The 15,270-nt window shown below is 37.3% G+C and overlaps 2 protein-coding genes across 2 annotated transcripts; both read left to right on the top strand.

Moving 5' to 3' along the window:
- The first annotated feature begins 556 nt into the window (after positions 1-556).
- On the top strand, positions 557-4,998 carry Ef1a-f2 (elongation factor 1-alpha F2). Its single transcript, XM_083108638.1, has 5 exons — positions 557-678; positions 2,322-2,506; positions 2,801-3,409; positions 3,616-3,891; positions 4,120-4,998. The coding sequence occupies exons 2-5, from the start codon at positions 2,363-2,365 to the stop codon at positions 4,474-4,476; spliced, it is 1,386 nt and encodes a 461-aa protein (XP_082964764.1). The 5' UTR covers positions 557-678; positions 2,322-2,362; the 3' UTR covers positions 4,477-4,998.
- A 148-nt stretch (positions 4,999-5,146) lies between these two features.
- Positions 5,147-13,702, top strand: Rich (guanine nucleotide exchange factor subunit Rich). The gene is made up of 12 exons (XM_083108630.1): positions 5,147-6,855; positions 7,269-7,532; positions 7,669-8,075; positions 8,262-8,889; positions 9,120-9,483; positions 9,570-10,114; positions 10,306-10,795; positions 10,880-11,162; positions 11,543-11,991; positions 12,104-12,266; positions 12,360-12,548; positions 12,911-13,702. Exons 1-12 carry the CDS (start codon positions 6,721-6,723, stop codon positions 13,239-13,241), a joined length of 4,248 nt encoding a protein of 1,415 aa, XP_082964756.1. The 5' UTR covers positions 5,147-6,720; the 3' UTR covers positions 13,242-13,702.
- The last annotated feature ends 1,568 nt before the right edge of the window (positions 13,703-15,270 follow it).

Genomic DNA, 15,270 nt, shown 5'->3' with positions numbered 1-15,270 from the left:
AGTATCTCGCGATTCGATATAATGGAGTCGCAGTATCGAATCGGACGTGCGTTCCGCACGAATGCATAAATACATACGTCAAAGTGCATACCGAATGCGACGCGATGCCATCTCACTCGCACGTGCGTTCGTCCTCGTCTCTCCTTCCTCGTCCAACCTCCTCTTCCTTGTCCAACCTCTCCTTGCGCACGCACACACGCGCGCGCGTATCCACACCGCGCCTACACGAGACCCGTACACGCACACTATCTCTGACATGTATATGTGTGCGTGCCGCGCAGGCGCACGTGCGCCTGCGCAACTGTAGCCTCGAACCCAGACGCGTCCGATGGACCACAAGCGAGCGGAAAAAGAAATAAAAGCGCCAATTCCCGTGGACGACTGAAGAAAATATGGAAAAAAAGTTTTAATAATGATTTCGCGTTTCATCGCCACGAATTCCGCGTCTGACATTCGATACTCGGAAATAATATCTGGCGGAGCGACGAGCGGTGGCGCTAGTGTCGCGGCGGCGGCGACGCTGGTTGCGAGGCTGCGGTCAAGAAGCCGTATGCGCATGTCATCTCATTGCACGGTCTCTTTCTGTCGTGGCGCTTGGAGGTGAGTGGTTGTTCTTAGTTCGCGTTCCGGATCGCTATCCGACAAATCTCGTACCGGGGACGTAGCATCGGACAACAGGTATGGAATAGAACGACGGCCGGGATCGCGACGTGCTGTGTTGTGCGAGCAGTTTCTCGATCTCGTCGCCGATTCCCGTAGAATTTCCCGGTTCCGTCCACAACCGCATGGCCGGTACTCTTTTTTCCCCTTCGATCCAGCTTCGCCGGCTGCTCGGAATCCGCGTAAGAACCAGCGCGTCGACGACGAGCGTCGACTCGTCCCGCCTTGATTCGTCGTCGGTAACGAAAAGAGAGATCCGGACGAACGCGATCGGGAAAAGTAAGACGCCGGTGAGATCGCAAACGCCGGCAATGGACGCGTCCAGGATCGAGACCGGAGAAAGACCGGATGCACTATGGCGGCCGTGCGCTTGTCAGAGCTCTGGAGCTCGATCACGGGTTGCCCGTTATTCGGACAAGATTCGAAACGCGACGTCTCGAGTGCTCTCGATTCCTTCCGAGGAGAAAGATCGCGATTCTTGGGACGCAACGCGAGCGAGATAAAACCGAGAACCGGAAGCACAAGGTTAAAGTTCTCCTTCGCGATTCCACGGCCTGGAGGCCGTGTGCAACGACGATCTTGCACGTCGGCCTCCGGAATGTACGGGATCTATCCGCATGTGTCGATCACGGGAGTTTCTCGTGAATGCTGCCGGAATATTAGCGGTCGTAAAATGATAAAATTCCTCGTCTCTTTTTATATTCATGATCTAAGCACGATGTAGATAAGAACCGCGTTAAAATAAAATGTCGGTGATAAGAATAAAGTTACATATATTGGCATCGGATCTCGTCATCGCGGGTAATTCCAGCCCGGTAAAAAACTGGGCGGTATCTGACCTCGCCGCCTCGAGGACGTTTCTGAAAAGCGATATTAATTATTCGTTCGTTGTAAAACGTAAGGGAAATTCCCCCCAAAAATCATCATTATTATCTTGGAATTTAGTCTCCTCCCTCGAGAGTAACCGGCTGTGATTAGCATTTGAAAACTCGATCGTATGCGTAATTTTCCATGCGCGTTTCGAGTCACGAAGGACGCGGCATATTTGGCCACCTGATCGGCGTGACTCGTTAAAAATTCGAAGAACCGCCGGGAGTCCGCGATTTCGTCAAAGGGCCGCGGACAACGGGACGCTCGATCCGCTCGGATGATGGAGAATCTCGCAAAAAAAAGAATCCGTAATAACGTGGCATCGTGACGCGATGCTGAGCGTCGCGAAAATTGTGGCAACAGCGCGCCGCTCCTCCTCGTCATTTACAAAATGGCTGCCGGCTGCCATTCTCGAATGTTCACGTTCGGCCACGTGGACGATGGACAAAGCCACCGTCGAAGGGTCGAGGTATTCGCGCGTTCCACGCGTATCCAGGGGCGGTTGCACCATCTTGTGCAATATCGAGTCGGATGACACTTATCGCGCTTTATCAAGATGTTTTTGAGATATGAATTGTGAGAATGATTCTCCCCCCTCAAACTCGGTTGCTCCAATCGCCACCCGATTCCATATTGCACATATTGCATTATCAATTGTAATTTGGTACGAGTTGTCGGATAGTCTCTGACGTTGAGAGAATTAAAAATTGTATCGCACGCGTATCATCTATTTATATTATATTAGTTTTTTTTGATTGGTATATTTTCATTTGTTACCTTTTTTTTCTCAGTGTAACATCGTGTACAGAAGAAACTATTGCCTAAAACCAAAATGGGTAAAGAGAAGACTCACATTAACATTGTCGTCATTGGACATGTCGATTCTGGCAAATCCACTACGACTGGACACTTGATCTACAAATGCGGTGGTATTGACAAACGTACCATTGAGAAGTTCGAGAAGGAAGCTCAGGAGGTATAACTTTGGGATATAAGTATATGCTATATAATACTTTATATCTCATTGAATACATTATGGCAATATTTTGTCTCTTATTTGTAATTTTTAATAAGAAGTAAGTTAGTAAAAACTACCTATTCTAATCTATCCTGTCTAATCTATCTATCGACTCTATTGATAATAGAAAGTACTTCGTCTAAAAATTTTATTCAATATTAACATAAAGATAACTAATAAAAGAAAAAACTGAAATAAAAAAAAAACGATATTTATATTATTATATATTTATATTTATATTATTTTTTCTAGATGGGCAAAGGTTCCTTTAAATACGCTTGGGTATTGGACAAATTGAAAGCTGAACGTGAGCGTGGTATTACGATCGATATCGCCTTGTGGAAGTTCGAAACATCCAAATACTATGTCACCATCATCGATGCTCCTGGACACAGGGATTTTATTAAGAACATGATCACTGGTACCTCACAAGCTGATTGCGCTGTATTGATTGTCGCTGCTGGTACTGGCGAGTTCGAGGCAGGTATCTCGAAGAATGGACAGACTCGTGAGCACGCTTTGCTCGCCTTCACCCTTGGCGTCAAGCAGTTGATCGTCGGAGTTAACAAGATGGATTCCACTGAGCCTCCGTACTCCGAGACTCGATTCGAGGAAATTAAGAAAGAAGTATCGTCGTACATCAAAAAGATTGGTTACAACCCGGCTGCAGTCGCATTTGTTCCCATTTCTGGCTGGCATGGAGACAACATGCTGGAGCCATCCTCAAAGATGCCCTGGTTCAAAGGATGGTCTGTGGAGCGCAAAGAAGGCAAAGCTGACGGCAAATGCCTTATCGAAGCCCTCGATGCCATCCTGCCACCCACCAGGCCGACTGATAAGGCCCTTCGTCTTCCCCTTCAGGTAATTCTGATACTTTGATCATGATTTTCAATTTTTTGGCATAAATAATTTTATATGATGATATTTCTGTGATCTCATTCGCGGTTTTCACCAGAGGATTCTCGATTCATTGATGGTTAAGAGTGTCTGATTCTATAAGATATTAGATATAAAATAAATAACTAATTTTGCTGAATTGAGATAATAATATTTTCTTGTAATTGCAGGATGTGTACAAGATTGGTGGTATTGGAACAGTACCTGTCGGTCGTGTCGAAACTGGTGTGCTGAAACCCGGTATGGTTGTTACTTTTGCACCTGCTGGATTGACTACTGAAGTCAAATCGGTCGAAATGCACCACGAAGCCCTTACAGAGGCTGTGCCCGGTGACAACGTTGGTTTCAACGTTAAGAACGTGTCTGTTAAAGAATTACGTCGTGGATATGTTGCCGGAGACTCCAAGAACAATCCGCCTAAGGGTGCCGCTGACTTCACTGCACAGGTATACTTCTTAATATGTTCAATTATACTTCTTTTATTATTCTATAATTGACACTATGATGAAAACTTATATATCTCATTCGCGGTTTCCACCGGAAGATTTATTCTAATGATGGTTGAGTACGTCTGAGTGTCTTAATTTTTACATTTTATTATTAATTATTTTATTTAAAACAAAATATTTGAATTATATGTGTATGTAATTAACATAATTATTTTTTTCGTTCAGGTCATCGTGCTCAATCACCCTGGTCAAATCAGTAACGGATATACGCCTGTGTTGGATTGTCACACCGCCCATATTGCTTGCAAGTTCGCCGAAATTAAGGAGAAGTGCGACCGTCGTACTGGCAAAACCACCGAAGAGAATCCGAAAGCCATCAAGTCCGGTGATGCCGCCATCGTCACCCTGGTTCCCAGCAAGCCCATGTGCGTCGAGGCTTTCCAAGAATTCCCGCCTCTGGGACGTTTCGCAGTCCGTGACATGCGTCAGACAGTAGCCGTTGGCGTTATCAAGGCCGTCACCTTTAAGGATCAAACTGGCAAAGTCACCAAGGCCGCTGAGAAAGCCCAGAAGAAGAAATAACTACTGTAATAGTTTCCGTGCATATACCGATAGTTTCCGTGCGAATATGCCACTGGGTGGATGCCGGCGTACATCAGCCGACATAGCCCGCCCTCTCTCCTCGTGCGATTCGCGCGAGATGAATGTTGTAACATCACCGCCATCGCTAGCTGAATCTGTGCAACCACCAGCTACCAAGAATGAGAAAACTACAATCCAATCGCGAAGATTGATTCTTCGCGTGTGCGAAGTCGCACGGCTGCCGCGCTTCCTCGGCACGCGGACATTTCGTTTGTCGAAACGGTTACTACGTCACTTTTTCCACCGCAAAGAATTCCGCAGGAAAGGAAACGACATGGTCGACGAGATATATACCGGGAAGATGATGAGCCTGTTTTCATCTCGCTGAAATCGCATTCAAGGAGAGAGAGCGGACATCGCGCGAGCTATTTAACAACTTCATAACGAACATCAACATCATAATTTAGCGCGGCTTAATTATATTTTCTAATTATACGGAAATAAAATTCTGTATATCCGATACTCGAGAAGAACATGTCATTATTACTTTACGTCTACTCGATTAATATCGAGTCACGTTTGTCATCCTTTTTGAAGAAAATTCCTCATTTATCACTCTAACATCTATGGTAGCTATACGATCCGATCGGAAATTCAAATACATCGCGGCGATGCTCCGTATATTCTTTTGTCTTCTTGGTAGCTTTTTATATATTAATCACGTTCAAAGAGACTGTATTAATTCAAGAAACTAGAGAAGGGACAACGGCGATAGGCCTTGGCAAAAGTAGATTTCGTTGTTGGGATATGGGACCTGTTGTTTCTTCTAATAATTATCTTTCTATTATATATGCAATTATATAGATAAGATGAATCCAAGCTCTTTGAAAATACTTTTTCTACGAGATATTTCTTTTATCGACTAACGTCAACAAGTGCGTGCACAAAAAACGATGTCTTTTGCAGTAACTCGGCATCTTTTATCCCGCGATTTCTCTATAAATTACATTGGTTATGACAGTTTTCTGTATATATACATATAAATACCAATGATGACGAGTAAGAGCGAGAATAAAAAAAGCTACGGAAACAAGATGCCGGTGATTCATTATCACCAATGTGAAACCCGATCCTTCATCTTCCTTGTAACGTGCCTAAATGTGTTATACAGGCATTTCCACATAAAGATTCCAATTAAAACTGTATTATTCAATAAATGCATTAAATATATAATCGCCATTTATTTATTACATATATGGAAATTATAAGACTATGATATATTATGAGACATTTTTAATTACTAGATATTGTGGACAAACGAATTTGTAATAAAAAATTCTGGCAAAATACATAACTGAAACAACTAATCTATATGTAAATGTAGAAATAAAAACGCTGATTATGAAGATTTTATTGATATGAAAGTACGAAAAAAAAACCATTTAGACTATCGAAATAGATATAAATTAGAGTTTTCACATTCGTGTAATGTACAAGTATTGTTATTAAAAAAATTTGTTCAATATGGCGTAGCCAATCAAATTTTGTTACTTCAAATATGTATTTACAATCGATATAGTGATTTATATTGCATTATCTTAAATCGTGTGTATAACCGCGTAACATTATATTTTTCTGTTCTTGCGAAACAGAAAAGGTTGCACGTTTGACAGAACCGATCAGCTGATTTGTAACTCAATATTTTATGGAAGATCCGAAACTGTCCGAAACCTACTTGTACAATTATAGGGATGATTCGAATCCATTTAGCGTACGAAAGAGATTAAACATAAGATAGAGAAAATAAAATAACGTGTTGCATAAAATATTAAATTACTTAGACATATATAGCTTTAAAAATTTTAACTTTTATTTTATAATTATAATGCGGTGAATATTTGCACACATATACACACATGATATGTCGAAAATACTTAAATCGAAAGTCGTCGAAAGGAAGACATCGAATGACATTGAATTTATATTTAGGAGGGAAAAAAATAAAAAAGTTCGTTGAAAAAATACAAAAGATGCAGTTGAAAATAACGGATCTTCTGATAACGTTACATGTGCAATGTGCGTTTCACATGTACTCCACTTCAGTTGCCATTAAACCTATTTAATTGCGCTATGCTCGGAAAGGTTAGGGACTGTTTACTTGTCAAATTTGCAATGTCGGGGATAAACGTAAGCGAAACATGAAAGAGATTTGAGGAGAAGTGACGAGACATTCTCGCGGAAATCATGTTTTTCCCCGTAGGATGGCCGCGGGTTCTAAATTCCAGCGAGCCAAGTGAAATAAATGCCGTGGTGTGCAACAGAGACAAAATTCTCTTTGCTGTTCTCACTACAAATGCTCTCACCATCTGGTACTGCAAGGCACGTATTTTAGATCAGAATAAGTCTCTTTACTCTACCTAGGAATTTTTTTATTCAATATTCAAAATGATTCATTCTTTGACTGAAGTCAACTTTATTAATGTCATATTAATAACTATATTTAATATACATATATATACACATACATACATACTTATTAAGAGAGAGATTAGAACTTTGTATGCAAATATTTTCTTTGTCGTAAATAATGTATTTACCATAATAGCAATGATAATAATATTCCATATATTGAGATTACCATGTGTTTTAAAATTTAATAATATTCTATAATTTTGTTTATATTCCTTATAATTAAATTTTCTATATATTATTAAATGACACAAAATTTTTACTGTAAATTTTTATACATGTTTTTGTATATAATAATTTATGAAATACAATTTGTGTTGTAGCCCTGTGTACCAATTGTATTTAACAGACGATCTGCAGTTTCCTTACGAAAGCATGGTGAGAATGTTTTGGTGCAATGGAGACCAGACTCAAGTATGCTGGTCATTGCAACATCAGACAGTTATCTATTATTTTACCGGCTCTCGGACAGCAGTCCAGAAAGCCGGGGGCTTTACGAACAACGAGATTCACCAGTCACCAGCCTGAAGCGAGATAGCGCAGAATTATTTATCAAAGAAATTATTCCCTCTCTTGTCTTGAATTTTGTAAGTTGCTGATGATTCTTCACCTTATTAAATATATATAATGAAAAATTTAAGATAAAAGTTAATTATTAGTTACAAGATTAAATCATTTAACTCATTCAGATTATAAACTAATTATATTTTCATTTGTTTATAGGAAAAATCAGCTTGGATTGATGGTGGAATCAGTTCATTAGTTTGTATACGAGATGAGCTAATGGTAGCGACCAAAACTAGCCATGTGGTGCGTCACAAATGGGATGGTACTATGAATCGTGACTATTCTTTGGACTTGAGACGTATACCATTCAGTATTGATCAACAAATCTCTACAGTAGCTGTGCCACTCACAGAGAACAATATCTATGTCACTGATATTGAATATTCGCCTTTTGTTGGAGGCTTTGCTATTGTGCTTAGTAATGGTAAAGCTGCATTTCTCACTGCTCAATCTTTGAAATTTGATCCTAACCAAGTGCAAGGAATCTGGGCTCGAGATTTGGACGATGCTACTTGTGCTGCTGTTAATCATAAATATCGATTAATTGCTATTGGTAGGCAAAAGTAAGTGTTTTTTTTTTTTGCAATATTATTTTTAATAAATTAGTAACTGTATTTATTAATTAGAAAACAAAGCATATATTTTTCTATTAATAATATATCTGTCATAAATAAATTGTTTATTTTATTTAAATATAGTTAAAATAAATATAATTAATATATAATTCTAACATTTATTTATTTTTACAGCTCAGAAGGCATTGTTTATTATGTCGATGAAACAACAGGAGGTTTAGAGATGTCACACACTCTGAGTCTATCTTCCAAAGATTATCCAGGTCGACCAGGTAGCGTCAAGTGTCTCAGATGGACACCCGACAGTTGCGCTATCGCACTAGCGTGGGAAGGTGGTGGCTTAGCACTATGGAGTACTTTTGGTGCTCTGTTGCTCTGTAGTTTAAAATGGGATTATGGCCTACGAGTGGATCTGATGCATGATAATCCTCTGCATATCCATACAATGGAATGGTCGGCGGAGGGTTATCAGTTGTGGATGCTACGAGAATCTCCAGGACCTTCAGTTACCGAGGAAAACGGTAACGAAACGTCCAATTTAAGTCGCTCTCTCATTCAATTGGATTTCGCTAAAAGTCCTTTGACTATTAATCCGTGCATGGGCCATCACGGGCACCTGTACCTTCAAGGCGAGGACAGGTTATATTTAAATTTAGGCGCCGGATTATCCTCGACGGCTTCAGGTTTTCATCTTGCCACTGAAATACCCAACGACAGTATGCTTCAGACACTTGCTGGCTGTAAGCAGTGGGTCGTTGTGCCCATTCCAACCGCATATAGTGGCTCTAATTGGCCAATTCGGGTAATATAATAGTAATACAATTGTGAAAAGAAACTAACATTTTGTGATATATAAATTATTTTCATTATTTAAGTTTATTAGTTAATAGTTAATTGATCTCTTATTAAAAAGAATTAGTATTACCAATATTTGAGTTGAGCATTATTAGCTATATTAATGAAAAGAATTTTAAAGTATTTTCTCTTTTTTGTCTTTATTATATCATATATATTTATGTGTGTATGTAACAGTATACTGCAATAGACAGTGAAGGTTTGAGTCTTGCGGTGGCTGGTCGAACGGGATTAGCGCATTATTCCTTACCCTCGAGGAAATGGAAATTGTTCGGCAACGAGAGCCAAGAGCGGGATTTTATAGTGACTGGTGGATTGTTGTGGCATAAAGGATATCTCATAGCTAGCAGTTATTCCATCTTGGATAATAAAGATGAAATCAGGATTTATCCGCGCAATACTCGTCTCGATAATAATTATGTCAAGAGCGTTAGGATGCCCTCGCAAATATTACTATTGAATACGATGAAAGACAGGCTTTTAACATTCTGTTCCAATGCTCAGATTAGCATATATGATATGGAGTTGCTAAATGAAGTCGGTAAGTGATAGGATCATGCGAGATTGTTTTTGAGAAGAATTTTAGTTCATCTCTTTATTAAATGAAATGGCTGTTATATATTTTAGAAGCTGGCAGTATCGAGTTAAAAAAAATACAGACGGTGGATATTAGCGGATTGTGTGTACATCCTGCCTGTGTAGTCAGCGCCACGTTGACTACGATTCGTGCAGAGACTGCTGGTAGTCATCCTCATCCTGAAAGCCTTCTATTAAACGTTTCCGGACGCCTTCTCATGGTTCAACGTGAACATTGCACCGACAACTCGGACGTTCGATTTACGTGTGGTACGCCAACAGTATTAGCGTCATACGTCGAGAATGTTTGGGTACCATCGCGCTCAAGGAGAGACAAGCCGCATTTAACTGAGGCTCTGTGGTTATTTTGCGGAGCACACGGCATGCGAGTTTGGTTGCCATTGTTCCGTAATCATCAAGAAAAGGCGCATGCCTTTATGAGCAAGCGGATAATGCTGCCTTTTCATTTGCGGATTTATCCATTAGCAATACTCTTTGAAGATGCGATTTTGCTTGGAGCTGAAAACGATACTGTGCTGTTCACATCTGATACTAATTCGCCTTTTTCACTGCCCTTCAATTTACTGGAGCTTACGGTATTAATTTCATTATTTTTAAAAATTCTATATACATACAAACACAAAATTGACATAATACAGAAATTTATCTCTATATATATTGCTTAAAAGAATTATTACACATATTTTTTTAAAGAATTATTTGATAATTATTGCCTGTGTATTTTTATTACCTACGTCACACTTAAAGCTAATGATTTTTATTTTAGAGCCAAGTGTATCTGCATCAGATTCTACGTCAGTTGATACATCGAAATTTGGGCTATCATGCGTGGGAAATAGCACGTTCGTGTTCCGCATTACCATATTTCCCGCATTCATTGGAATTGTTGCTTCATGAAGTTTTGGAGGAGGAAGCGACGAGTAAAGATCCTATTCCAGATGCTCTGTTACCGTCTGTCGTGGAGTTTATTCGCGAATTTCCCGGTGTTTGGGCTAGAGCAGTCGTACAATGCGCTCGCAAGACTGAAATCGCGCTTTGGCCGTATCTGTTTTCCGTGGCCGGCCCTCCAAAGCAGCTGTTACAAGATTGTCTACAACGTCAACAGCTCGATACCGCTGCTAGCTACTTGATTATTTTACAAAACTTAGAACCATCTTCCGTCAGCAGACAACATGCCACGTTATTGTTAGATGCTGCATTAGAACAAGGTAGATGGGAACTATCAAGAGATCTTGTGAGGTTTCTTAGAGCAATTGGTAAATAATTTTATAGATTTTTATAAATATAAACTATATTATTTATATATATACATAATCTGTTCATAATAATCTTTTGTTTAGATCCGAACGACGTAGAGTCTCCACGTACATCGTGGGGTGGCAGTGCAAAACTGGGTGGCCCTCCCCAAACACCTCCTCTTTCTCCGCACGAGGACGATCTGTCCTTGGTCTTGGGCACTATGCAAGTTTCGAGAAGCCGTAGTTACAGTACTACAGTTACACCTAAAGTGCAATCCGAGAAAGATGTCGCACCGTCCTCTATGCTTGAAAAAACTCGGAATGTTGTTATGAGACGAAAGAAATCAGTTCCAACAGTGAAAACTAGCGAGAAAACTGAGAACAAGTAAATATCATTTTTTTTAAATACTTTACATTGAAAGGTAAATGTTATCCCGAAATTGTACAAATTATATTTTAAGCATCTATGATTAAAACTTAAAATCAAAAACAAAAATAATTTTGAAACATATCTTAACAATTTCTTAAAACATAAATAGCTCATTTATATACTATCAATTTTTTTCTGGTTAAAATATATGTATAGTATTTTTATTTTGTAACTAATGTATTATATTTTTATACTGTTCATAATTAAATATATATATATATATACATATATATATAATATTAATTTAAGAAAATAATATATTTCGCTTAAATTCTAATTGAAAATATCTTTTATTATCAATAAAACTAGATTAAATTTATATTTTTCTGTTCCAGGGAAGGATCGGCAGAGGAGTTCTTTATTGACGTTATTTTACAACGTCACGCCCGGCGGCTGCTTTCAGCTCGCCGCTTGACTGATTTGGGTAGATTCGCGGCCCGTCTCGACTTCCATCTAGTGACATGGTTCGCTCGAGAGCGTGACAGAGCAGCAAAAATCGACGATTACGTGGGCACTTTGAAAGCGGTTCACGAAGATTTTGCATTTCCGTATCCGACACTTTCGTTGCCGACATTGCAGAAATTTCGAAGATCTAGCCTCACCTCCCTACACTCTGTAATTTCCGATGACGAAACTTTGTCTCCGAACTTGGCCATTGATTTACCCGACAGCGGATACACTAGTCTTCCAAGTGGTAGGCCACCGTATACAACACTGGTCTCGCCTGTCGCTAGCTTAGAGACGCAGTTTCCAACTGCGGAAGCTAAATTAACGCCAATAAATGGTAAGAGTCATATTCATTGTTTTTAATTAAAAAATTTTTTTTATAAACAAGTATTGATGTTGATTCGAGTATGTAAATTTATCTTGTAATTATGATAAATTTGTAATTTTAGATGCCAACAGCATTCTTAGTGATACTAGTACGATCTGGAGAGACGATGCAGAATCTATTGTTGGCTCTGTATGTTGGGTTTCGCCGGAATCGGTAGGATCTACAGAAGTCAATACGGTTGCATCGACTTCCGCACCAATTGGTCGGGCGGAAGTACAACTCAGGTACTAATACATATTTTTTAACGTTAATAAATGTTCAAAAATTGTCATTTATAACTACATGCCTCATATATATTTATTTTTAAATTTTTATAGGTATTTATTGCAGCTGTTTCTCGAAGGCAGTTGTTTAGGATGGGCTGCAGTAGTAGCCACCGTTCTTCGAGACGCGGCAGCTATGGCTAGAACCGTTAGAACAGCGCATGCACCGATGCAAACTTTCGACTCTATAATTAATCTAAGAGATGGATTGCTTACTTTGACCAAGTGGTCTCAGTCGGAATGGTATGCTTATATTATTATATTTATTCAATTTATATTCATATCAATTATCGCAACATATCCAAATACAACAGTTTTTGAGATATGGAGAATTAATAACTTAAAATGAAAATATTTGCTTTAACGAATTAATTTATTTCTTTTTTGCAAAAATATTTTTCTAAATCTCTAATCTATTTGATACTTTATAAAATCTCTATTTAAATTAAATTTTCACTAGAAATTTTTGTCAGGAAATATTGATAATTCATATAAATATATATATTAAAAAGTGAAACATTTATTTAATATTAATTCACTCATTGATTAATCATGGAGGCAGCTTTTCAATTTTTAAAAAATAATATTACGTATTTTGATTCCAGTCTAGGATACCGTCCTTTTATGTCCAATATCCAAGGCCAAATATCGCTATTGAATAGATTAGTGGTAACCAAACAACAGCAGGAACAGGAACAGATACCGGAGAGCCCTTCGCCGAGCCCGGCTCCGTCCGCCGGTAGCAATCAACGCGGTACTCTCTCCCGTTCGAGACACTCTTCAATCAGTCATGCTTCCAATACAGCTCCCCTCGAAGAAGAGCGCTCGCATGAATCATCTTTGATCATCGAGGAATCGGCATTCCATGGAAATTATAATAATAATCTCAATATTACAGAGGATACCAAGTCGCAGAGTACTTGTGTAATCTCTTAAGGGTGCCTTATAAAGCACCGAATGCTATGGCTGTCCATTTTGCTGTGGATTTTACCAAAAGAGTTTTTCCACTTACACATATATAAAGATCTTATTCAATTATTTTTTTAATGTAAGAATACCATACATTATCGCATAATTATTTTAAACAGATTTTATCTTAACATTTTAATTATGGCCTTGATTATCTTAGCATCGATTAAGGGGAACTTTCGTAATGCGACAATATCCTCTAAAATTGATATTAAATCGTCCATCGTCTAATAGATTTTTTAAAAGAGTCCTGATTCGAAAAAATCGGAATTTGTAAATAGGATTTTGAAGCGTTTTTTACATCACAGATTTTGAATTGTACAAGGTGAAAAGAGCCGTGTGAGTCACGTATATTATACATACATTTACAATATCATTGTTAAAATATATGTTGCATTGTAAAGAATAAAACTTGGATGTGCAAGTTACAGCCGTTTTAAAACAATTTTAGTGCTGTATAAAAGCAGTAACATATAGATGTGGACATTGGCTCATTTATTAATTGTGAGCAATAGCGAATAGCAATATAACAAAGCCAATATGAATGAACAGCGGTTCAGAGGCATTCAATCAAAAAATTTGCGTATTAAGAGGTTTGATATTATAATGATAATTATGTAATTCATAAAGTGATAATTATGTAATACATAAGTGAGAGAGAATTATTATATAATAAGCTATTTATACATATTGTAACACACAAGATACACACATATAGATAATCATACAACAAAATATATGTTATATTTTCCCATAAAACTTTTTGTTATTCTATTAGGTACCAGGAAGTTATGTTCGTTATAGTCAACTTTATGAATTAATCAAAAATAAGTAAAAATTACAAAAATAGATTTAAGCTTGAAACATTAATCTATATAATTTCTGAAAATAATTGCACTACTTTTCAAGAATTTCATTCAAACATTATATAATTTTTATTCAATTTTTTGTCTTTCAAGATAACTTGGAATTCGAAAAAAGAAAATTACATGCAATCTTTATCAAACTATCAAATTTTATTTCATATAATTTAAAATAAATTCAAGTAGTGACAATACTTGCTTGCAGATGCAATTTGTTTTATTATTCCATAAATAATTCATTGCGTTTGAATTACATAATTATTTGACGATTAATGACTAATTTATTCGTGATACACAAATGATCAAAGAATTATTAATATCTAATCTATGCTAATCGATTTTTATTTGCACGATTTATGTTCTACATTCCAAGATATTTTATGTGCAAAGAACGTTTATCTCACAGGTGTTTTCATATTCAGTCCATATTTTTTTCATTCGCTCTATGACGTCAATTATCCTCGAGAAGCAATTCTGATTTCTCAATGTATGAGGAAAATCTTTCTTTATCCTGCGACATACTTAATTAGAAAAAGATATGTTGCGGTCGTAAAAGCATTTTTTATCAAATGGTTATTTCTCAATTCGTTGCTGGAATTTCTATAAATGAATAAATCTATAGAATTATGTCTCTTACAATCTCAATCATTAATATCAGCTTCGAAGACGATTGCGGGGAAACACATTTCATGGAAAAAAATAAGATACACAATTTGTAAAGGTAAGTCACAAATACTTACGCATTCTTCTATGAAACTTATGTTCTTGAAACTTTTTTAAAAAAATGTGATAAAAGCTTGTTCCCACAAATTATAAATACTCAAATCTTTTAAAGAATCGAGCTAAATATTACAAAATAAAAAAAATAAAAAATATAAGAATTGTACTGATTTAAAAAAAATCTAAAAAGGTAATAAGAAACATAAAAACATTAAATTAAAAGAATATAATCGAGTAAATAAATAATCATTATGCTAACATTTTTGGTTTATCTTTTTATAAAAAATTGAATCCATATATACATATGTATATACACACAATTACAATGATCAATATAAAATCGAACAAGAGAACATTTTAAAAATCTTAATTATTATTATATGTGATTGAAAATTATTTATAAGATTATTCGA

This window comes from Camponotus vicinus, unplaced genomic scaffold (assembly GCF_025532165.1).
Source record: "Camponotus vicinus isolate PSW18456_S1 unplaced genomic scaffold, iyCamVici1.0 SCAF_9, whole genome shotgun sequence".
Classification (NCBI taxonomy): Eukaryota; Metazoa; Arthropoda; class Insecta; order Hymenoptera; family Formicidae; genus Camponotus; species Camponotus vicinus.
Note: the sequence above shows the minus strand (reverse complement) of the source record. Positions and strands in the feature narration are given on the sequence as shown.